Here is a 25,893-nt window from a genome sequence, read left to right on the forward strand (position 1 = left end):
GGCTGGCTCTATCATTTTCCTTCGCATTAGGAAATGGATGTCTAGAGTGGCCTGTTAGAAACTCTGGGTTAGGCTCAGAGCAAACACCCGACTTCGGCAGTTTAATTTATTCCTCTTGGCAGGAGCTCCGCCTCCGAGCCAGTGGTTACTGTATCTCCGAAGGAAACTCACACTCTCTGCAGCCTTTGGCTCCCCGGGAGGCGCCCCGGAGCAGGCAGCCCGGGGTAAAGCGCCCGGCTCGCTCAGGCTCGGGCCTGGAGACGCAGCCAGCCTTCTCTATTGGCCGATAGGGGCAGAGGACGAAGGGAACGGAGCCCCGTGATTGGTCGGAGCCCCATCCGGAGGAGGCGGGGCCGCTATATCAGAGGGAGTCACTGACTGGGGGCAGGCTGTTAAGCTGCTGGAGTGCGGCGGAGCTGGGGCCCGGAGAGAAATCGGGAGAGAGAGGGCGGGCGGGTGGGGAGAGGGTCTGCTGGAGTTCTTCCCTCTCGCTAAGCTGCTGCAGCCCAGGCCGGGGACGGGATCCGAGCCTCTGTGTGGGAGGCATCGGCTGAGCCACACGTCCCAAAGAGGAGCTCGCCGTGGCCCCCCAACATGCTGTGCTATGTGACGAGGCCGGACGCTGTGCTGATGGAGGTGGAAGTGGAGGCGAAAGCCAACGGCGAAGACTGCCTCAACCAGGTGAGTGCGGACTGCACGGCGTCGGGGCGGCCTCCGCGCTCCCGCTGGCGGGCCTCGCGGCGGCCACTGCGGCCCTGGGGAGGAGGGCGGCGAAGCGGCGCCGGCGCCGCCACCGCCGCCCCGGGGAACGCGCTGGAGCCTCCTGGCCGCGCGCCCCGCTTGCGGCGCGGTTCCCCTGCTGGCGTGAAGCGCGTGGAGGCGCCGCCGCCCCCTCCTCCTTCTGCCGTGCGGAGGGGGGCGGAGGGGGCGAGGAGCTTGGGGCAGCGCGCCTGGGAGGTCTGTCTGCCAGTGAACAAGCCCCCCGAGATGGGGGGAGGGACTCCCCTAAGAATGTAGCGCACCTGCGGCAGGTGTCCGCCGGATATTGCCCCCCCTCACCGCTGCAAGACCCCCCCAAGCTCGTTTAGGACCATTTGTCCCGTAGTCCTCTTGTTGTCCTTGAGATGCCAAGGAAGGCTCCTTTGTTGAACGTGTCCTGCTTCCCAAACATCTGCCATCGGTTTTAACGTTTTGCAGAACTGTCAGTGGTCTGAGTAACCTCCTGCCCCTCCCACAACCCCACCATCCCCCAGCCCTAACTGTGGTATATTTGGCATCTTTGCTTTTGGAAGTTGTAAAAAGAAATTAAAAAAAAAAAAAAAAAAAAAAAAAGATTTGCGAAAAATACGGGTTACAGTTTATCCCAGACAGTAAGTTTGGCTCCTATTGAAAATCACAACTACATCCAGATCCTAAGATCTGAGAGGTCTGAAAAACCTCTTGGAGAGCTTTGCTGACACTTGTGGAGTGTTTGTTTCCCCGGCTTGTTTTTTTCTAAGTGTCCATATGGCTAAAATCACCCAGATACTGAATTGAAAATTCCTCTGTACAGATTGTGCTGGTGCAGAGAGTTCCAGTGATTGGAGTCAAATGGAAAATAGCCAGTGATTCGCTTCAGTGACTTTTCAGCTGCTTTTGAGGGTTATTGGCAAGCTTGCTAAGGTATCAGATCAAGCACGGTTAAGTTAGAGCACCATACCTGAAATCTCGAGAGTCTGTGAGCTTTGTTTCCTGGGTTAGCATAGGAAATTTTCCATGTTGCAAAACTCGCCAGAGTGGATAAAGATTCTGGATTTGTTTTTCCATATAATCTATACATTTAATGACGAGCAGTTCTACACATCCTGCTTAAGTGATGTGCACATCTTTTTGTTTTAGGTTTGCAGAAGATTGGGAATTATAGAAGTTGATTATTTTGGACTGCAATTTACGGGTAGCAAAGGCGAAAGTTTATGGTTGAATCTGAGAAACCGAATCTCCCAGCAGATGGATGGGCTGGCCCCTTACAGACTTAAACTAAGAGTCAAGTTCTTCGTGGAGCCACATCTCATCTTACAGGAACAGACTAGGTAAAAATGAAGCCAAAATAAACTAACGTAAAATGTGACTGTGGTGCTATTGTACTAAAACTCTTCTACCTCCCCCAGATGAATTATGTTATAGCTTACATGTTTCTGGACAAGATGTAGCCCGTAAAAAAGTAGTTTAAAAAAATTAGCTTCAAGTCCACGATTATCCACTTTTTGTTGAGGTTAGAAAGGAGTTGCTGAATATATTTAATTGGTCCGTTTTAGAAAATCTGAAAGGGGAGCTTAGAGACTTTCTAGTTCTTTGAAAACTTATTGAAGAGCAGGATTGAATTCACATGAAATGTTAGTGTTTAGTGCCATAGAGTTCTGGGTGGTTAGGACTTCTTCCTCCTAAACCTCTGAATGTCCTATAGTAACCTCTGGCTCAGCAGTGTTACTCTAGGTCATTGTGAGCTGTTCTAACTGAAAAACTGGAAACAGTTCCTCTTAGGTTACTTAAACTTGGTCAACTTCTTCAGTCTAGTCTCAAGTTACAGCGGCCATGAGTCTGACTGAAAAAAACAAAATAAAAACTTCTAACAATTCTGCCTGGTGAGCATTATAAGAAGTCTCTGAGTTTTTCTGGTTCTAAAGATCATCATTAGGCTAGATTGTTATATTTGGAGATTTCTTAAAAAAAATCTATAATGTGCATGAATGTTTTACATTCACATAGTGTATTACACAAAGTGTCATTCTGGATTCCTTGTAGTGCTTTCCTTCACAGTAGCCCAAACTAGGGGCTGCTGCTTTTAAATATTTGTTGATTGAAATTCAAGAGACTTTGCCTCTCTGTGTAACTGGAATCCTACCCTGATAATTAGTTTAAAAATAGTACATTGTAAAAATGATTATTTTCAAACACAGTAAAACTTGGCTAAAAATTATTAATACTTTTCCCAGTACCTTATGTTTCAGCTTACTCTCCTGTGTAAAGGAGAAAAATACTTATGTTAGGTTTTTTTTTAGTATTATGTAGTAAAATCCCACTCCCTTAATTTCTAGTGATGGCATTTTTTTTTTGGTCAAAAATCCTGATATTTTCAGTCCACAAAAAATTATCAAAAATTTTTAAACAAGTAAGTTTAAAGTAAAATTGCATTGTGATGTAGTGAACTGAAGTTAGTGGAGCCTCTGTTCTGTTTTACTTCTGTTTGCTGCCTTTGACCTGGACCTGGAGCAAGTCAGTTAGCTTTTATGTACTTAATTTTTTTTTTTTCATTTAAAAAAAAAAAAATCTATGGAAGGGAGTTAAACTAAGGGCATCTTAGATCTTACCAGTTCAAAAGCCTTATACATTCTCAAGTTTATAGAAATACTCCTGCAAAATGTTCAAATCCTATTTCAATCCCATTAATTTAAATGCTGTTTATATAATTTTAACTTAAAGATGCTTTGTGAAAGTTTAATTTAGCAATTAATAACTTGGAGGAAAGTAGAAATCAATATTTGAGAATTTTGATTGCATTTATTTTGTTGTTGGGTTTTTTTGGGGGGGTTGGATTTGTTTTTAATATTCCTCCAGACCTTTCTGGGCATCTGGATGGAAAAATACATTCCAGCAAAATCAAATGTACTTTTGAATTTGTAGAAATATGGATGAGTATTTCATTTAAATAATAGTGTGATAATAATAATTTTGTTTTACCTTATTTTCACAGAATTCTAGCTTAAATTATTTCTTAGATGGTTGTTACCACCATTTCTGTAGTAAGAATTGTAATATAAAACATCAAATTCATTTTACAGGTGAAAAAATGTGGAGACTTTTTGCCAAATAATTTAATTTTAGAATTATAATTGTATTAGAATTCTGTGTAACCATTTTATAATCTGCTAATGAAAGTGTTAATATTCAACTGAGAGAACAGAACTGAAGGCATGGATTTACCTAGGAACAGCTTGTTCATTTTCATTGAGCATCTTTTTAGAATCTCTTTTGAAACGAATAAACATCAATTATGTTACTTGTTTACACTGGAATTTATTTTATTTATAATTTATAATCTAATGATTTGTCAATCCTGCTCCTTCTTTACCTTTCTGAAGCCTTTGATACTGTCACTTACTCTTTTCTCCGTTATACTCTCTCCTCTCCTGTTTCTCCTCCTATCTATTTGACCTCTGACATTCTTCTCAGGCTCCTTTGCTGTATATTCATCCAGATCATTTCTTTCATATATGGATGCCCCACACTCAGGCCTTCTTCTACCTCTGTACTATTTATTTGACTTGATGATCTCATCTTGTCATATCTCTGCTAAGAATTCTCAAATCTACCAATCCTGCCCAGCCTCTCTAGTTTCCTATCTCCATCTGCCTTTTAGATCTTGAACTGGTTGTCTTTAATCATGAACTCAATATGCCCACCACTGAGCTCACTGTTTTTCCCCTTAAGACTTTCTCTCCCTTCTACTTTTTCCTACTACTGCCACACCATCTTCTTGAGTTCCTCAAGTTCTCAATGTAGGTTTCGTACTAACTCTTAAGTCTCTTTTCATATCCATCCAATCTGCAAATAAGGCCAGTAATTTTACCATGGTAATATCTCTCAAATCCATCCCCCTTTTCTCCTCTTATACTGTCACCAATTTAGTGCAAGCTCTCATTTCTTCACTCCTGGACTTTTGCAGTGTCCTCCTAGGTGTTTGGCTTGTCAAGCCATATATGTTTTCCCTTCAGTTGATCTTCCACTCAGACATTAAAATGATTTTCTTAAAGAACAGGCCCAACTGTGTCTCCCTTCACTCAGTAAACTCTAATGGGTTGGCTCCCTGATCCTTGCAGGATCAAATAAGAAAGTTTGTTTTCTCAAAACCCTTTCTACCCAGTCCCTCAAATCCAGCCCAAATTTCTTGTCTTTTGCATTCCACACCCCAGTGTCACTAGCCTTCTTGCAGTTCTTCAACTCTATCCAACTCCATCTCTGTCTCTCAGTTCCAGGCATTTTCTCTGGCTGAGTCTCATGTGTGGAACTCTCCTTTCTTATCCCTGTGTACTGGCTTCTCTGGCTTCCTTTTAAGTCCCAGCTAAAATCTCATTTTCTATAGAAAGCCTTTCCCAATCCCTTTTAAATCTAGGGACTTCCCTGTGTTGATTATTTCTTATTTATTCTTTATGTAGCTCATTTGTGCGTAGTGGTTTGTAATTCACCCCACCCCAAGATTGTGAATTCTGGGGGTTAGGAGAAGTGAAGCTATCTTTTGTCTTTCTTTATATCCTTAGGGTTTATCACAGTGCTGGCACATTGTAGGTGCTTTAATAAATGTTTTTGACTGAATTAATGATTGACTTTTATTGTCCTTTCCTTACCTTCCTCCTTACCACTCTCTTAAAGTATTTTCAAAATCCATTTCAATACATTTGAAACTGTGCTGATAAATCTATATTTGCATTTTTGGTAGCAAAGGAAATTTTGGTCAGGCATTTATTTATATTCCTAATCAGCCCAGTTTGAAAATCTTCCATTGCAAATGATAAAAAGAAAATTTCTGAGGGAAATCTGGCATATTTATTAGAATGTGTATTTCAAAGACAAACTGTTAACATACCTTCAAATTCTGCCTACAAACTTAAATTCTGCCTATAAAGTTACATTTTAAATTTAAAAAAAAATTTTAAATTGTTATTTTTCATTCGGCTGCATTTTAGAGAAGCAGTGTGATACAATGCAAAAGCACATTGTTTGAAAGGGAGTTCTGCCACTTAGGTCAACTATCTGAGCTTGTTTTCGTTTGTAAAATGAAAATACTTGCACTACAAGTTGTTTGTGAAAATCCAATGAGATATTTAGGAAAGCATTTCTTAAATGATTATATACATGTAATTTATTTTTAAAAATCTTTGTAGCTTTATGCCTTACTAGTTTTTATTGATCCCCCTTTTGCTTTTATATCACATTCATTCTTGAATGTATTCCAACTTGCACAACTCTTCACTTTTCCCTTAGCATATTTGCTCCGATTTAAAACTTGATGTTCTAGAGACTTTATAATGGTTTTGTTAATGGCTTCACTTATATTTAATGCTAAGAATCATATTGTTTTACACTAAAATCTCATTTAAATGACATCACTCTAATTGTGGATTCATAGTCATTTAAACAGGGTTGAATTGAAGTTTACTTACAACCTTTTGGGGAGGAGTGTGGGGAGAAGAATGGCTTGCCAAGCAAATGAATAATGTGGAAAAAAATGCAGAGGGGTCTGATTTTCTGTGCTTATGAAAAGAAAGTGTTTTTAAGGATTTGAAGTATCCATTTACACATAAGTATATAATTACAGTGTCAAAAGCCAGAACTACTTTGTTTTATCAATTACAAGTTACAAATGATAATTACAAATTTATCCAGTCAGTAAAGCAAGACTATATTCTTGGAAATAAAACTCTTTTTCTCATTAAAAAAAACAAGTATGCTTTAAGAACTTCAGTTCGTGTAGTCTTCTTCCATGTTATTTTAAGTCACCACTCTGCATTATTGAGATTTTAGTATTAATTACATTCATTTTGGAAAAGGTTTGGCTGTAAATACTTAAGTATTGTAAAGTTTAGGAATATATAATTTCTTTGAACTTTAAAAAAATATTTGATTTTAGGCTTGTTGTTAATTTCTACATAATATACTAAATATGTTGTCTGTTAGAATCTAAATTAGTGGATGAAACCTGACATTTTATTAGGCTGCAAATTAACCATAAAGTATTTTACATATAAAATAATGTAACAATTCTTATTGTGTGTGAAATCATCTTATACTTAGCATTTACAATAAATAAGTACTTATTTCCTGTTTTAGAATAATGAAGAACTATTAAGATTGTTAACTACAAAGTAATTTAAAGCCCTAGAAGATCATAGGATCATATCTTTAGAAGTGGAACAGATATTAAAAGATTATCATTATTTTACAGATTGGGAGGGTTCTAGTTGTTAAGTGAATCAGTATTATTCAAACCCAGCTTGTCTGACTGAGTTATTCCCTGTGGACTAAACTTAGTCTATTTAAAATGACAATAATAATGGGCAGCTAGGTAGCTCAGTGAATGGAGTGCTGGGCCTGGAATCTGAAAGACTTACCTTCCTGGACTCAGATACTGTGTGACCCTGAACATGTCATTTAACCTTGTTTGCCTCAGGTCTCCATCTGTAAGTAGCTGCAGAAAGAAAATGGCAAATCCCTCTAGTATCTCTGCTAAGAGAACCCCAGATGCGGTCATATAGAATGGACTGAACAACAACAAAACAATTATTAACCAATAGTTAACTTATATCCTTCTATTGAATTTCATCATTTTTACCTCATATTCCTTCATTGAATTTCTTCATTTTTTAAAGTCTTTTAAGGATGAATGATGGGATGGGAAGAACTCCTAATGGGCTTAGGAAAACTTGGGTCTGCAGCCATATCCCTGAATGACTTTGGCCATATTATTTCAGTTTTCTATAAATGAAGGAGCTGCTTTGCTCCAAAATCCTATTGTAAATTCTTCTGTGTCACTATTACTTCGTGTGGGTATTAATACAGAATAGAATTTAACTGTTTTGAATATATTTCATTGAAGCAAAAGGAAGGTTCATAGGGAAGATTACTGATGTAATTCTTGCTTGACTTTGGTTTGGGGTAGGGTAATGTCTAAGAATTACAGTGTAATTTAACTTAAGTAAAATATTAAGACTCACATGCAGAATTCAAAAATACTAAATAATTCTCCTCATAAAAAAAAACTTACAATGTAGTATGAAGTAGGATAGGTAGATATAAGGGTAAATGTCTTCATGAAATAGAATGAGTCTGGGAAAGCTTCATTGAGAAATCCAAGTAAGATCAAGGAAGGGAAGAAAATAGTAGCTTTGGAGCTATTAATTTAAAGAAATTGCATTTCAATAAACACAATGGGATGAAGAGGTCATTCACTGCACAGAATGTACATATTTTTGTGGTCAAATTTAGAACATGTTGGAGGAGCAGTCAAATCCAGTTTGTATGGGAAAATGCTAGAAAATATTTTAAATTTGGAAGAGGGGAACCTAGATGACAAAGTAGATAGCGCACCTGCCCTAGAATTAAGAGGACCTGAGTTCTACAGGAGTTTCAGACACTTAATAGCTGTGTGACCCTAAGCAAGCCACCTACCCTTGATTGTCTTCAAAACAAAACGAAAAAAAAAAACTGAAGTGGTCCTATAATTTCCTTAACAAATAAATGTTCTACCCTCTTCTTTAGGGAATTTCTTCTTGAAGCATTGCATTTTGGGGTAAATCTGTTAAGATACAAATTATATCTTCTTGTTGATCCTAGTATTGCCCTTTGGAACAAAGCAGAGCCAGGTTATATGAAATGGTTGTGATTTGCCCATGCAACTAGTAAATGTCAGAATTTGAATTTATGTTCTCTTAGTTCAGCACTCTCTCCACCACCATGCTATGGAACAACTAGTATATCACTAGAAAGTGGTTAACTCTATAGAAGGCCTATTAGATGCCATGCACTTTACAAATGCTATCTTATTTGATCCTCAAAAACATTCCTACAAGGACGTCCACTTTACATTTGTGAAGTTCCTATTTGGTGCCAGGCAATGTGCTGAGTCCTGGGGATAGAAGAACAGTCAAATGACAGTGACTTGCTCAGTATCTCATAGCTAGTAAGTGTCTGAGGCTGGATTTCAATTCAGGTCTTCCTGACTCCAGCCTAGGGTTTTGTCAGCTAAGATACCTAGCTGTCCTGATGAATAATGAGACTTGGCCCAGGGGGGTGATATTGGGAATGAAAAGAGTGAGACTTAGTTGACAGATTCAAATCTCCTGTTTTTATGATGTTTTCTAAGAATCATTGCTGCCGTTTGAAATTCAAACTTGAAAGCTGAAATTAATATATTAGAGAGATAAGTATTTTAAATTATAAGGACCATAATTGATGTTTTGAGACTTTGAGGGTTTCTAATGTAAAAACAATTCATCAGATTTAATTGCTGACAACATTTAAGAAAAAAGGTATCAGAAGATGAGTATATTTTATCTACCAAGTCTATATTATAGTAGAGACTGAATAATTTGTGTTATTCTTCACTCATTTACAGTTAAGGATGTCCTGGTGTTTTTTCTTCTAGTTAGATTGACTCAACACTCTTAGCTAAACCTCTAATACTTTAATCTTCATTTTTAGATGATCCAGCTTTGTCATGAATTCAAAGGATTCAAAAAGAGCAACAACAACAACAAAAAAAAATTGGAGCATGAGTCTAAGTACTTCATTTCCTTGCTTGAGGTAGTGATAAATTATCATGAATATATGGCTAGGAACTAACTAAAATGCTTCATGAACCATATTTTTTGTTATTTAGTCTGAAGGGCTGATTCAGTTATCACAATTTTTGGCCATAATTTTCATGGAGAATGTTTTGCATTTCTCTTGCATGAATGAAAGAGAAAGCCTTTGTTAATTGCATACTATGTGCCAGATATTGTGGTAAGTGCTAGGTATAGAAATCCAAACTAGTAAGACAGTCTTTGCCTTTAAAGGAGCTTACATTTCTGATAAACAAAAGGCAATTGGAGCATGGTTTGGAAACATCCTGGAAATGAGTGGTGAGCTCCAGAAAATTAAGGCAAAGGCTCACCTATCTGAACCCAGAATCTTAAAAAGCAGAGTCTCAATACTTATGAAAGGAGAATGAGGATGCTGACTAGGATAGAGGAGATATAGTTTGGAAATGGCTCAGAAAGCCAGCAGGCTCTCCATTAATGTGTATATAGTTTAAATTTTTTTTTGAATAATAAGTAAATTAAATCTTAAGTACTCTAGGTAGGCACTGTGTTTGGGGATACAAAGAACAGCAAAAGACAAGCCCTGGCCTCAAGGAATTCTGAATCTACTGGGTAAGACAACTAGCAAAAATATACAAAGAAGCTATATACTGGAAAAATAGGAAATCTCTGAAAGAGGGAAAGCAATGGAATTAAGAAGAGCAAAGGAAGACTTTCTCTAAATTGAAGAAAACCAGGGAAGTCTGTAGACAGAAACTAAGAAGGAGAGAGTTCCAGGACTAGGGTACTAAGGGAGAAAATGCCTGAAGCTAAAAAAAAATCTCTTATTTGTGGAAGAACTGGGAGCCCAGTGATTTAAGAGTACATTATAAGGGTAGTAAGGTACCAGAAGATTGGAAAGGTAGAAGGAGCTATATTTTGAAAGGTTTTAAATGTCAAACAGAACATTTTGCATTTGATTATAGAGGTAACAGGGAGTTATTATGGTTGATTGGAGAGTGAATTGAAGACCTGAGACAAGCAGACCCTATCAGCTGACTTTTTATAGTAATCTGAGTATGAACTCAGGTACCCAAGTGGTGGCAGTGCCTGATGTACCTAGTAATATACTTAGCTTTTCTGTGACTTTCACAGATTAATGATAGTAAAGAGCTCAGAAAAATATGTTTAATTCATATTGAATATGATATGGTATTTAGCTTTGTTTCTTTTCTTGAAAAAAAATTAGCAGTAAAAATTTATTTAAATCTATATTTCCCACTGTATACTACTCCTTTCCCATCACAGAGAGTCTTCTCAATATAACAGGGGCATTTATCTTGGAATTCATACTCCCCATGGTTAGATGCAGGGAGATCATGAGCCTGAATAGAAAAAAATATATAGCTTTAGATTTCTGGCATTTTTTTTTATGAAAATAGGCAAGAAATAGTATTCTGAAAAAGGGTTTATAGACTTCATCAGTCTGACAAAGAGATAAAGAGTTGGGAAGTTTTTTGACATAAGAAAGGTTAAAAATCTCATCTTGCTGTATAACAATGAAATAAAAAATGGGGAGAGGACAGTTCATCAAAACTAAATCATTGTGTTGAAAAAGTGTTAGCATTCAGATTTCCATACTAAGACTTTCCTTCTCATCTCCACAAAGAAGTGGGGAAGTATGTTCTTATATCTCTTCTTAGCAGCCAGTCATTATTTTGTTGCTTTCATTTACATTGTTTTTATTGTATGTGTTGTTTCCCCCCCACTTCATGTATCTCTTTATGCTTTTCCGTGTTTGTCATTTTCTTAGCTTCTTACCATAACATTCCATAATTCATCTACCACTTGTTTAGCCAGTTCCCCAATTGATGGGCATCTACTTTGTTTCTTGTTTTCTTCTCCAAAAAGAGCTGCTATAAATACATTGGTAACTTTTTGTCCTCAACTGCCTTTTGGTATATGCCTGAAATTGGCATCTGTGGTTCAAAAGGGATGAATATTTTATTCATTTTGCTAAATTTCATATCACTTTTCAGAATAGCTGGTCCACTTCACAGTTCCACTGAAGAGTGGATTGCAGTACCTATCTTTCTTCAACCTCTTTAATATTGACTACTCCCATCTTTTGCCAACTTTGTCATTGTGCTGGACATGAAGTAAAGCCCTAGCAATTTAAATTTACATTTATCTTATTAATGATTTGTGACATTCTTTCATGTTGATACTTTGCATTCTTTTTGAAAACTAGTTGTTCATTTCTCTGTCCAATTTAATGTGTTGGAGAGTGGCTTTTGTTTAGTTTTATGTAATTTGTTGTTTATATATCTTAGATATTAGGTCCTTATCAGAAATATTTGATATAAGGTTTCTTTTATCTTATCCCAGATGAATCAATTTTAAAAGCTTTTTAGTTCCATATAATCAAAATTATCTGTCTCATTTGTAATCACTGTGATTTGTAATCATTGCTACCTCTTCTGGGGTTCAGAATTCATTCCCTGGCTATAAAAGAAGGTTCCTGGTAAATTTTTCTTTAATTTTTTTTATAGTATGATCTTTAACTTTCAAGCCATGTATCCATTTTAAACTTATTGTGGCATGTGATCTGAGCCTAGTAGTCTATTCTAATATTCTCTTAATAGTTTATTCTAATTTCTGCCACACTGCTTCTAGTTTTCTCAATAGTTCTTGTAGAATAGGGGAGTTCCTTCCTAAGTCATTTGTTTTTTCAAGTTTATCATACTCTAGGTCATGTCTAGTTAGTTCTGGTTCTTTGTCTAGTATGTTTCATTGATCTCTCTAAACAAAACATTTTGAAAATAATTGCTTTTTCTTTTTGATTCTAGAATTATTATTCATCATTCATTCTTACTTCTGTTATTTTCCTTGTTATTCAAGTATATATGCAAGTCCAGACATGGTTTTGTCGATTTGTTTAAAAAAAAAATTAGAAATTTTTGGATACTTTTTCCTTTCTCCAATTAATCATCTACACAGTTGTCAATAGCTTTTCCAAAGCACAGTTCAAATGTGTTACTCCATTACTCAATAAACACCAGTGACTGTCTATCAACCTAGCTCCTATCTTTTCATATCTTACTCCCCTTCACAATCCTTATACTCTAGCCAAATTAACCTTTTTACTACTCAGGCCTCATTCATGTTCCTCCAGCTTATAACTGTCTCCACATTTTTGTATATGCTAACTCTTATCCTCAGAATATACCTGTGAGGGGATGTAGAAGATCCTTACCCAAAATGACTACTCAGAGATCACTCAGTAGAAGGCAGAAAAGTTGTTTATTGAAAACCTCCATAGGATGAGCTGTCCCATCTAGAGATAAGAAAGAGAAAGCTTGTGGTAGGAGGGCTAAAGAAGTAGTAGAGATACATAGCTTTTATACAAGAAATTACATCAAAAGTAAGAGAGCATTGAGAAGGGGGGGGGCATCTAATTGTTTGGTGCTATTTGGAAAGATTGGAATGAAAGGTTTCTATTTCCCCAAAATCTCCTGATTTCTAGGAAACAGAAAATCAACCCTTCAGGCCTAATCAAGCAATTAATGGTCCATCTAATAGACTAAATATCGATATCAAATACTGATAAATGTCATCAGCTCAGGTTAAGTAAATATGGTTATAGCTGGCCAAGGCTCAAGTAAATATGGGCCTGCACATATTATACAGGTCATAGGGGAAACACAGAAATAATGAAAATAAAATACAGAAAAAGAATTCACATATTCTTGTAAGTTCTTCACTTTATCTTGCTCTATTCCCCACATACCCTACTGTCATTCCTTTACCTCTGAGAAGTGTCTTTGAAGTACATTGAGTACATTGAGTACTGAGAAGTACATTGAAAGCTTAGCTCATCACCTTTGCTGATTGTGTTTATTTCACATATGCTTAAGTATGCATATTGTTCCTTTATAGATTATAAGCTTCTTGAGGTGCTGCCCCCTTAGAAGAGTCTAGTGATGAAGACTGCCATTTTTATCATCTTACCTTTTAGAATTCTTATATCTTTCTAGAAATCTCAATCTTGACCATCAATGTATTTATCTCTTACTCCTTTCTTTGCTCCATTACTGGTCCACTTCTCTAGTCATGTAGCTCTGATAACTTTTTACATCACTCCCTAATGTACCATTTATCCTGGCAACATACTGCCATCAATTTACTGTTTCTCTTCTTTGTCCTTTGGGAACTCAGTGGTTTGATTTTCTATGGAGATTGTTTTATTTTGTGATTCCCAGAAATATAACACCGCCAAAAGGATATTTAAATTTTTATCACCAAAAGAATATTGATTTTAAAGGGCTGGTTTCTGTTTTAGAGAGCAGTTTGAAAACCTTAAAAATGCCAAGCAGTTTTCCAAATGTAGTCCCATCTTCCATCTTGCTATTGAGTTGTTGTTGTCTCTTTGCATTATATATCTGTGGTAGATGTAAAGACACAAGATAGCTTTGGGATTTACACATCTAACTATATATATATATCACATCAGATGCATAATAGACATCTTTTTCATCTACTGGTATCATTCCTATAAATCCTTGAATGGTTTTAGACTTCAGTGAGACTTCAATCTCACTCCTTACAAGAGTCCTAATGTTGGAAGTATGGAGGATCTTAATTATGGAGCTGCTCCTCCAGTTGGAGTCATCACTCAGTATCCACATGGCAATAACAAAAACCTTATAACAAAATTCTCTATTGTGTTTGTTAGGATTACTTTTTATGTTCTTAAAACTACAACATGGTAGGCTGTAGATATCTCTTTCAAAAAGCTTACCTATCTCCATCAAAAATGGCCTTGATAATATGTTAAGATTATTTACATAAAGTTGAAAAATTAAGCATATGGTCCATGTTTACTTACATTTGTTAAAGCTCTTCTATTTCTGTATTTTTTTTAAATTAATGTTTCAACCACCTTAAAATTGAATTGTCAGTAGCACAGAGTTCCCCTATGAATACTTGGTCTGGTGCAGCTCTTCTTCCCAATTTTGTTTTCTTTACTAGCATTTCTGTTCCTTAAATGTTTATGTCATATTCCATTAGGAACTACATCTCAATGTGGCCTCCTAGGCATTGTAAAGAAAATAGGTTAGAAAAGCCATATCAGCATTTTGATAACTTTTTGTTGTTGTTGTTTGTTTCTTTGTGTTATCAATACTTCCAATTTCATTTTAACTGTTTTTGAGATAATCTAGCATAATTGAGTCTCAGGTTAAGCCTTCGTAACATTTTTGTTTTTCCCTCTTCTCCCTTTTGCTGTATTGAGGTAATATTGCTCTTAAGTTTCGGTATCATCCTCTATAAATTAGTTTATATTCTAATTAGACATAGCACAGTGAATAGATCTCCTAACCCAGAATGAGGAAGATTCTAGTTAACTTCTGATACTTTCTAGCTGTGAACCTGGACAAGTTAACTTAAGCTCTATTTGCTTTAGCTTCCTCAACTGTAAATTGAAGATAATAGCATCACCTATCTCACCTGGGTTGTTGTGAGAATCAAATGAGATCTGTTTCTAAAGCGCTTAAAACATTGCCTGACATGTAGTAGCTTTTATATAAATGTTTATTCCTTTTTCTCTTTGTTTGCCAGGTTGGAGCTGTTTTAATTGTAAGCCATAATTTCATTTCGATTTTTCTAATTGATTTTTGTTGTGATATTATTTGACTCTTGTTAGGTTCAGCATCTCCCAACACTTTTCTTAAAGAACATATTCATAATACACAGGAGTTTTGAATAAAGATGACTACTGAATGTCTTGGGGCATGGATTCTGGCAGCATCCAAGAAAAAGAAAACATTAAAAGGGTCTTTCTTACAAAGAAGATCTCTTCAAAAGAAATAGTCATTTCTCTCCAAACTTTTATGAACTGGTGGTGAAAATTTCCTCCACAAGAGTCCTCTGTTTTCGACACAATTGCCCAATCATGGGAATCAGTCAGGAATTTATGTCTTTAATGTGGGCAAAACATTAGTGAGTCTAAATGGCAGTTACCTTCATTGTGGTCTTTTTAGAACTTTTAAGAGCAATGTGGTTGAGGGGAGGGAATAATGACCAAGTACCCAATCTAATAGGTTACGTTCTGCAAGAGCTTGCTCACTGTTAGCAATGCCTTCCAAGAGTCCTGGGTTATGTCTGCAATTTCTTTATGAAACACTAGAATAGGAGGACTTTTGTCTATATTTACATTAGTAATGTGTCTCAGCTAAGATGGCTATAAAATAGTAAATATAATGTATTTCTTCTTTAGCTGCAAGATGAAAATGAATTTCCTTTGTTTAGTATCATCTTAATTTTTGATCTTTATGAAAACTAAGTAATTTAGTAATCTCTCTTTTTGTCTGTTTTGTCTGCTAAGACATCCCTGTCTTAGCAGGTTCATTGGAAAAATACAGAGACTAAATTCATTATTTGATCATATAAAACACTTGCATCAACAATAGTGCAATATTGTTTTTAAAAATATTACAGGATGTTTTCATAGTCTTCTTTATTTGATTCAACAACTGGGAACAGAGTAGAATAGTTATTTTGGATGCCAAACACAAAGTCAACACCAAAGAAAAAATATATAAAATAATGACTTAGTTTAAGGTTTTTGTGAACTAGTGGATTTAGTATGGTGTTGCAGGTGATTTTTATTCATTTGATTATGACTTTATTGAAGACAGGGGCTGTGTTTTTGCCTCTTTTTGTATCCCCATTGCTTTGCTTATTAGTTCCTGGCACAGAGTATTTAATAAATATTTATTGACTGACTGACTTATCTTGATTGATCAACAAATACTAGCAGATTTGTATTCTGGTTGGCTTTATATTCTTGGCATCCTGTTCCAGTGACCTGTTGGCTTTTGACATCACCTCATAAGTGGATATATTGCAGCACTAGGCTAAAACTAGGCTAAAAAACTAAAGGAAGCCCTAAAAAGAAGATACAGGAACATTAAAGCAATATGCATTAAAGAAGTGAGTCATTCCATTGTACAAAACAGCTCCAACTAAGCAAAGCGCAATTAGTTTTAAAATAATTTATGGTTAAATAGACTTAATATAATTAGAGATAGGTTGTTGAATGGAATAGTTGATGAAAAAGTTACATTCATATATTCTTGGAATATATACTTTTTTTGTTTAACCTTGTCCAACATTCCGTTGACTCCATTTGAGGTTCTCTTGGCAAAGATATTTGGAGTGATTTGCCATTTCCTTCTCCAGCTAAATTATTAGATGAGGAAACTGAAGCAAACAGAGGTAAGTGACTTGCCCAGAATTACACAGCTTGTAAGTGTCTGAAGCTGTAATTGAACTCAGGAAGATGAGTCTTCTTGACTCCAGTCCTGGCACAGTCCATAGAGGAGTTTTTGTGTCATTTTATGGGCAACAGGAAGTCACTAGAGAAGATTGAGTTGGAGAATAAGATGGTCCGATATGTACTGAAGGAAAATTACTGGCATCAGTGTTGTGGATGGACTGAAGGAATGAGGGATTTGATTTTTCAATAATTTAGTGAGTCATAATGAGAACCTGAACTAAGATGGCAAGTGTGAGATAAGTGACAAATAGAGGTAGAAATAACAAGATTTGTTATTACTGTGAATTACTATGTGGGCTGAGAGAGAGAAGTTGATAAATATAAGGTTATGAATCTAGTAGACTTGAAGAAGGAAAGTACTTTCAACAGAAATAGAGAAGTTTTAGAGGGGAATGATTTGGTAGTCAAGACATAGTGAATTCTGATTTGGACATAGTGAGTTTGTGATGTCTCTAGGACATTGGTTTTCATATATTTTGAAATTATGGGTTTCTGTCGTTAATAAAATGACAAGTCTAGCCCCCCCCCAAAAAAACAACCCCAAAACACATATGTATCTTTTATTATCAATGAATCAGTTTTGATCTATAGTCTAGATAACTGTACTTTTTGAATTATTTAAATTCAATCCCAGGAGATAATCAGACTTTATCTAAGAGGAATTTATTTGTTCAGTACATTGAACAATGTAGCTCAAATAATTTTACCATATTAATTCTTTCAGGTATCTGTGGTTTTGTCAATTCCAAAATATTGGGTCACAAGGAGACTGATGAAGACCACAAATAGTAGCACAAGTGTCCCTGGGGAGCCAGTTTTCTATCATGTAACCTGCTTATAGTTGTTTAGTATCTTCATAAATGGACAGTATCCGGTTAATTACTTCTTCAAGAACTAAGTTCAACTTAGACTTTATGAATTAAAAAAAAATTGTTTTCAGAGTCATTACAGGAACATTGGCAAGTCCAATTTAACATTTAGCTTTTAGTGAATCTTGGTGTGGCTGTGGGTGATATAAGATCCCTTAGTAAGTTGGAAGTGTAACTTTAGGTCATTGATTGAGAGTAACCCCTTAGTAAAACCTGGCATTTGGCAAATTAGCAACTACTATCCCAGAAGATTTCCAGATATCAAAAGAAATCTAATTCCTAATTAGTTTGTGAGTCTCTTCTTTTAAGCAAGAGGGGGCTTTATAAAAAAAAATTGTGAAACAAGTCAATAGATTGAGAGATGTTTTAAATTTTAACAGTAGTATTTGTGCCAAGCTTTATAAAGGGGCATTATGGAAGTAAGTGTAAAATGGAGGAATTCTCATTGTCTTACGCTCTCAGCTTTGTTCTTCAAAAAAAAATGCTCATTTTACAATTAAATTTTTTGAATTACCTCCAGCAATTTGAACTTTTTATTGTTCTTTTGTTTTGTTATAAAAAAATCTTTGTAGTGCAACTGTGAATTAAGTAGTACCGCCAATCAAGTAATGTAATGAACTGAAAATTAATTTTTATTAAGTTTGGCCAGAAAATGTAGCTCTAAGTTTTTCAATATCACTTTTGAGAAACATTTACAGACGTAAGAGAATTTCATATTTCAAGGTTTAGCTAGCATAATGTTTAGAGTAGTATTTCTCAAAACTGTTTTCTAATGAATCCTGATGTTTTTAATAAATCCTGATGGCATTATAAGGGCATTAGAAGAATATCTATATTGATAATATTTTTCCTTTCTAAAATATCAAATTCTTAATTTTGCATTGGAAACAGGATTAGTTTCTGTCTCTCACTTAAGCATTAAAAATTTGGGGGAATATTGTTTTAGGGAATGCAATTTTTGAAGTTTTGTCTATAAAGTATGCACATATCTTTCTGGGCATTTATTTAAGAATAAAGAACTAGCAAATACTTTGCAGTTTTCACTTTGTGGTTCCAGGATATCTCTAGGACCAGAGCAGATATATTGTCTGCTATCTTCTGTGAAAAGAAACACCCACTGCAGGCATGAAACAGTTGTTTGAATACAGCTGCTTGTTTTGATAGTGTTCAGTGAACAGCCTTGGGTAACCTTTCACCTGCTTTACTCAGGACAAAAACAAAGAATTGCCATCCAGATGGTTAGAAGGAAACATAATTGGGAAAAACACTCCTCCATTACACTGAGTGATCACTGAATCACCTTATTGAAAAATAATATTTTTAGATTAAAAAACAACAGTGTGTTCTCACAAGTCACATGCTTCTTTCTCTTAATTAAGGAAATACACTACCTAGAAAAAGGGCTAATGTTAGGACTATTGCTAAGTTTTGTTAATAGAATCATTTTATAAAATACTTGATGGTACTTTTTCTCTTCTTCCTTCCCTCCATCTAAAAATTTGAATCCCTTCACTTAGTAACCTGAATGATATGATTTTAGCAGGAAAATGCTTGGGAAACTATACAGTACCCTTTTGGAAAGTCTAAACACAAAGTTTCCCCCCACACACCTTGTTTACTTTCAGGGGAAGTAACCAAAAATTGTTTCAGATCCAATCTAGAATGTGGACATATCAAATGGTGAATCTACAGATTTTTGACTCCCATGCCCACAGGGGGTCATCATTAATGACTATTGACCACCTGTTGGGCCTGACAGCTGTCTGTCTAGACATGTGCATAGATTAGCTATGTGAAGTTGATGATATTGTTTGAAAGCTTCTTGCTGTCTGGTGACCAGGATCTGATTACCAGTTTAAACTTGAAAAGTCAGTTCTGAAAGGTTTTAGGTTGAGACAATAAAACATTTAACCATTTATTCCTTCCTTATGGCTTTAAGCAATAGTTCTCTCCTTCAAAGCTCTTTTAAATTATTAACTACCTAATAGTTTTCTCTTTGAGTGTTGGAACAGAGAAGCAAACAAGTAGGGTGGAGCTTCCCTAATCTTTGTCTAAGGCTGTGTCATAACATGGTTTTTATGGAATTGCTGCTAGAGCGGGGCCCTACAGTCACTATTGCAAAACTAGTTTTTAATGGGTTCTTTTTTCAAATTTAGCATCATTCTCAACAAGCACTAAAGACTTGCAGATGTCTGAGTTAATAGAAACCATATTTACCTTCTTTGAGCACAGTTTTCCTGTGGCTTATTTACAGAAGCTTGTGAGTGAAGGAGGAGCTTTGTTGTTCTAACTTTGAGACAGCTTTCTTTGGCAGTATTCAGTAACATTTTTTCATCATAGAAGGCACAAAATTGAATTAAATAATGAAAAAATTAATTCTCAGAGAAATGGCTTGTTAATAGAACTGGGATGCAAACCTAGTACTTGACTCCAAATTCTTTCTGTTCCAACTGATTGATTTTCTATGTATCCAAAACACTCTTGTTATTTAGAATAAACATAACTATCTCATAATGCTTATCAAGTGGCAGTAAATCTTTTGTTCTAGCTATTTGAGAAATAGCTTCCATATGTGTTTTAAATAACAGGGTATGTAAAGTTCAGTTACTAAGAATAATTGATGTAAAATATCACAGGGATTTTTAAATTGTATCAGAAAGAAACTTTGTTTTACTGTGATTTAATCTAGTTAAAACTGGCTATGTTTCAGTTTCAATATTAAGAACTTTCACTTATTTTAATTACTCAAAATTTTGCTTGTTTAAAGTTTTCATGTTGTTAAAATGTCTCTACAATGTTTTTAACTTGGGATTTTAAAAAGTAAATTCATTCTTTTGTAGGCATATATTTTTCTTGCATATAAAAGAGGATCTTTTGGCTGGCAATCTTCAGTGTTCCTCAGAGCATGCTGTTGAACTCAGTGCACTCTTGGCACAAACAAAGTTTGGTGACTATAATCAAAACACCGCCAAGTATAACTATGAGGAACTGTGTTCGAAAGAACTCTCGGGTGCTGCCTTAAACAGGTAACTATAGGCTTCTACTTTCACAAACTATTGATATAATCTATTGGTCTATCAAAAACCTTGAATATTTTAGTATAGTTTTCAAAAGAAGTGGAAATTCAGCTTTAAAGCAGCAATTCATTTAAACTATGTCAGACTTCTATGTTAGTGATGCATTAATATGGTTTATCAATAATCATTCATGTACTGTGCCTAGAACTTATTATCTTCAAGTTTAGAATATCATATAATGGTGTCTCTGAATAACTTTTTTTCTTTTTCTTTTTTTTTCCTTCTATAGTATTACTGCGAAGCACAAGGAGTTGGAAGGGATGAGTCAGGCTTCAGCTGAATACCAAGTTTTGCGAATTGTATCAGCAATGGAGAACTATGGTGTGGAATGGCATTCTGTTAGAGACAGTGAAGGGCAAAAACTGCTCATTGGTGTAGGACCTGAAGGAATCTCAATTTGTAAAGATGATCTTAGCCCAATTAACAGGTAACTAAAGTCTTTAAAGTTCTGGGCTGTTTTAGTATAGTCTTGATTATTAAAATAGGAAAAAAAAAAAAAAAGACTTGATCTGAAAAATTATCACCCATTGAATAAAATGCATTCTTTTGGATACACATTAACATTTTCAGTCATCTGTTACTATTTAATAATCTGTACTTTAGAAAGTGGAAGTTCACTGGCCTGGTATTAGTAAAGTATGTGGTTCACTGCTAAGGAGACACACCGTACTTGCCCATAAATAGAATTAGATTGTTTTTCAGTCTGAATCTATTTTGAGTAAATGCAAGGATATATATCTTATATGTTCATAAACTTTTTTTTCTTATTTACCTTTACATATTAGTGAGTTGTTTGTCACTGGCGTGTTAAGTAACTATGTTTCATTTGTGATTAAAGTGTTTCTGCTAAAATTTAAGAAAATACTTGGTGACTATAAACCATGAGTTTCATATGTTCATATTATTTTCTCCTCCTTTTAGGATTGCATATCCTGTTGTTCAGATGGCAACTCAGTCTGGAAAAAATGTGTACCTGACAGTCACTAAGGAATCTGGTAATAGCATTGTTCTTCTCTTTAAAATGATCAGCACCAGAGCAGCAAGTGGACTTTACCGGGCAATTACTGAAACACATGCTTTTTACAGGTATATATGTCTACTTATATGAATAAATCCTTCATAACAAGGTTAGATGTTGGTGGGGCAGCCAGGGTGCTTAGTGGTTAGAGTATGGACTTGCAATTGGAAAGACTTGTGTTCAAATGCAACTTCAGACACTTAGTGTAACCCTGGGCAAACCACTTAACCCTATTTACTTCAGTTTCATTATCTATAAAATGAGCTAGAGAAGGAAATGGAAAACCACTCCAGTGTCTTTGCGCCAAGTAAACTCACAAATGGGGTCACAAAGAGTTAGACATGACACAAGAATAAACTTATCAGTAGCAGTACACCAAAAATTAAAATTCCACAGAATTCTCCATTTTCATAGAATGTTCTGCCTATTATTCTCTAGTATAATTTGAGAAAAGTTTGCTCTGTGGGAATATTTTACTCTCGTGCCAGCAGAACCACATAAAATCAACATAGTCATCAGTTTGGTTCTGTTCCCCCCTCTCCCCCCGACAAGAAATACATGTGTATGAATTATACAAATATGTTTTCTCATTTTTTTAAACTATATTTTGGGTTATCACTTTTCCTTCTGAACTTGAATCATTGGGCTAATATAGCTGCTACCTTTGTAACTCCTCCCCCTCCCCCCCAGGCTGGGGTTAAGTGTCTGAGACCAGATTTGAACTCGGGTCCTACTGAATTCAGGGCTGATGCTCGATCCATTACACCACCTAGCTGCCTCCTCTTTGTAACTTTTAAAAATTCAGTTACCTTTTCTTCAGCATATGATAGTTCTCTAAAAATTCAGAAAATTAAAATATTTTTCAATTTTGTGGGACTACTGAGGACTCCTTCATTTTAAAATCCTTATAAAGTAGAACTTTCAAAACCATTTTAAGACCAATATAAAACAAAGAATCCCTTAGTAAAAGTAAAAACCTAAAGTTTTAAATGTATGTCTTATAGCATTTAGTTGTCTGAATTCTAGAAAAGCACATATAGACTTCTGTTCATTCTGTTGTTGCAGGTGTGACACAGTTACCAGTGCTGTCATGATGCAATACAGTCGAGACTTAAAGGGGCATCTGGCATCTCTGTTTCTCAATGAAAATATTAACCTTGGTAAAAAGTATGTCTTTGACATTAAACGAACATCCAAGGAGGTGTATGACCATGCAAGGAGGGCTCTTTATAATGCCGGGGTTGTGGACCTTGTTTCAAGAAGTGACCAGAGCCCACCCAATTCTCCCCTCAAATCTTCAGAGAGTAGCATGAACTGTGGGAGTTGTGAGGGGCTCAGCTGCCAGCAAAGCAAAGCACTTCAGGAAAAGTTACGGAAACTGAAGGAAGCCATGTTGTGCATGGTGTGCTGTGAAGAAGAAATAAACTCAACATTTTGTCCTTGTGGTCATACTGTATGCTGTGAAGGTTGTGCTGCCCAATTACAGGTATGTGAAATGTCAAGTCATATATGATGGTTTTGACATTATTGCATGATTTACGCTTTTCACAAATTAAATATGCCCTTCTGCAGCTACAGAAATAAATGTCCAACATATATCTCTTAGTAGATTATTGTTTCATATTTTTTGTAGTGGCAAAATATTTGAATTTGCATAATGATGTTTATTTGGCAATTATGAAAATAAGGGAAAGTACCTTTATCCCATACTTGAGATTTGAAGTCAGACAGGGCTTTTAATTTATGTAACAATTGTTTCATTGAACTAGAATCTTTCTGATCTCCAGTACGCTTAAGGGGGGTCTCTGTGTGCTTAAAGAATTTACATTAATTTTCATATCTAATCAAGCATCCAACTTCAAAAATTCTTTGTAGTATTTTTCATTTCTTTGTGGTATTTTTATGACTTTTCTTGCTATTTTGACATTGGGTACAAACTGTTGAAAATTGTACTCACTTTTCAGTGGTGGATCATCAATTTTATGTGAAACTTGCCTTGAAGAGCAAATAATATTCCCTTCCCAAGCTACTGATCAGTGATGGGAATCATAGCTCTGTGATGGAAATCTAATCAACAGAGTTGTTTTCTAATGTGTGAAGATGCCGTTATTATTGAGGGACACACTTGATTTGTTTTCTGCTATTGGGAATATGTTTGTGCATATTCAATTCACTCATTTCCTCTTGTAATCAAGAGCACAGATTTGTAAAACTCTTGGCCAGGTCTAGAGGTGTGTAGCCCAATCATTGATCTAATAAACCTGAACCAACTGATTTACATAATCATCCAAATCTTTGCTTTGGACTCATTTAGCATTTCATATTTACCTCCTCGATTACTTGCCTTAGCAAAGATTAGAGGATGGGCCTGCAATATTTTTGTACTTTCCTACAAGTCTCCAGTACATTGGAGGAGAAAGGTCTATAATGAGTGTAGTCACTCATTTTTTTTTATTTTTGAAGTTTGGTAGAAATCCTGGTTAGCTTATTACCTAAATTTTATAAAGATCTTCTGTTTGTAACATTTCTGTCCAGGCTCCAGGAAAGCATAAAAGAACTCCACTATGATTGAATCAACTATTTTTGAATTATTTATTTGCTAACTACCATGGATAATTGATTATACTTTTGTGAAAAAGAAATGTGTTATATATGTCTACTCCAAAGAAAAAGCCAGAGCATAATAAGAAGGTGTTCTAACAGATATTCTTTGTCTTTTTTAGTCATGTCCAGTCTGCAGATCCCGAATAGAACATGTTCAGCATGTGTATCTTCCCACCCATACAAGCCTCCTCAATCTTACAGTCATCTGATATGTTGTACTTTTACTTTATAAGCCACATTTCTAAAAACTGCACTATTATGAACTAGGAAAAAAAAAAACTGTGGGGAAAAATGATTACTCCAATGCCTACCTGCAATGAAGAATGTTCCCCTGAAGGAAACATTTCTGAATATACAACCATGTTTTAAACCAACTCCATTTGTGGTACCCAAGGAAAAAAAGAATATGAAAGTCTCACAGAACTTTGCTTTCATCTTAAAGAGCAAACCTATAAGAAAAAGTTTTCTTTGGTGACAGATAAAGTGATGCCAGTGCCAAAAATTGGGCACTTGTAGGGGATTGATTATATTGCAAACGTGTTTAATATCTCTGAAGAAAATTTCCTACCCAGAGCAAATTAAGAATTGATTTTAAAGATTTATTTTGTTTTCCTTTTATGTGGTCATTCCAGACATTTATAATAGGAATTTTTTTATAAGTATACATTGTTTTGTCAGTTTTTGTTTTTATAAGTTGTTTAAGTATAAGGATTGGAGGGTTAATTAATAGATTCTAAAATCTGTTTTGTGACTTTTAAAAAAAGTAATTGCTGGTTAGTGTCAGATTCTGATCTGTCTATTAGAAAACAGATGATTCAATTCAGTGTGAGGTAGTTATTTTTTTTTTCCTTAACAATACTCCCCTTCCCCCTTTCATGTTTTAGAAAAGTAACTTCTCTGAAAAGTAAAATCCTTGGTTAAATAGTTTTCTGATCATTGTTAACCACTCCTTTGGGTCCTTGGTTTTGTGGAAAGTCATTTCTGTTGACTAAAGGGAGAACATTTTCCCTAGAAAGACTAAATTACACAAGCCTAGACTATTTCATGGTTGGTATAAACTATGATGATAGTTATAGTTCTTTCTAGCTATTTACTCCAACCTCATCGAGGTGGTGGTTATTTTTGCTTGAACTTATCAAGCCTTACTTACCATCTTATCCTAAGTATCATAAGCATTATATAAGCTTTTTTTTTAAGTGCTTGAGTATTAACTTTTTGTTGTCCTCTTTTTATATTGGGGGGGTGCAGGGACTGTGTTTTTGTCTTTGTCTTCTTAAGCCTACCTTCCACTCCCCATTTGGGCATTTTGGATTCTGATCAACTAGTAGGTTTTTCTAGGATATAGGGAAACCTAGATTACCTTCTTGGGTGCAATACTAGCTAAATTCAAGCTAGAAAACCACACTGTCACTTTACTGAGATTTTTCTGAGTATACTTTTCATATTGCCTTAATGTAGCAGTGATGTGTTTATGCATTTGTTTCTTTGCACAGACATTTTGTCAAAATATTAAAATTCTACTTTTTTATGGCACATTAGCATATAAACCTTTATTGCAAGAGGTATTTATTTTTTCACTTGTAAAAAATTGTTTCCACATAAAGAACTCTGTTATATCTTAGATTACATTTCTGTCTTTTTATATTCAGGTTAATAAAGACTTTAAAGCAAA

General features: G+C 35.5%; 1 protein-coding gene across 1 annotated transcript; it reads left to right on the plus strand.

Annotated features, from left to right (window-relative positions):
- The first annotated feature begins 376 nt into the window (after window positions 1–376).
- On the plus strand, window positions 377–25,893 carry MYLIP (myosin regulatory light chain interacting protein). The gene is made up of 7 exons (XM_074272199.1): window positions 377–681; window positions 1,879–2,069; window positions 20,363–20,548; window positions 20,829–21,026; window positions 21,521–21,685; window positions 22,683–23,103; window positions 24,341–25,893. The coding sequence occupies exons 1-7, from the start codon at window positions 595–597 to the stop codon at window positions 24,428–24,430; spliced, it is 1,338 nt and encodes a 445-aa protein (XP_074128300.1). The 5' UTR covers window positions 377–594; the 3' UTR covers window positions 24,431–25,893.

The sequence above is a fragment of the Sminthopsis crassicaudata genome, chromosome 1 (assembly GCF_048593235.1).
Source record: "Sminthopsis crassicaudata isolate SCR6 chromosome 1, ASM4859323v1, whole genome shotgun sequence".
NCBI classification, from domain to species: Eukaryota; Metazoa; Chordata; class Mammalia; order Dasyuromorphia; family Dasyuridae; genus Sminthopsis; species Sminthopsis crassicaudata.

Excerpts from the sequence above, each read along its gene's own strand:
- MYLIP (XM_074272199.1), top strand. The coding sequence starts at position 595 with ATGCTGTGCTATGTGACGAGGCCGGACGCTGTGCTGATGGAGGTGGAA. Across the intron at positions 682-1,878 it reads GCGAAGACTGCCTCAACCAG|GTTTGCAGAAGATTGGGAAT; the intron begins GTGAGTGCGGAC and ends TTTTTGTTTTAG. Across the intron at positions 21,027-21,520 it reads GATCTTAGCCCAATTAACAG|GATTGCATATCCTGTTGTTC; the intron begins GTAACTAAAGTC and ends TCCTCCTTTTAG.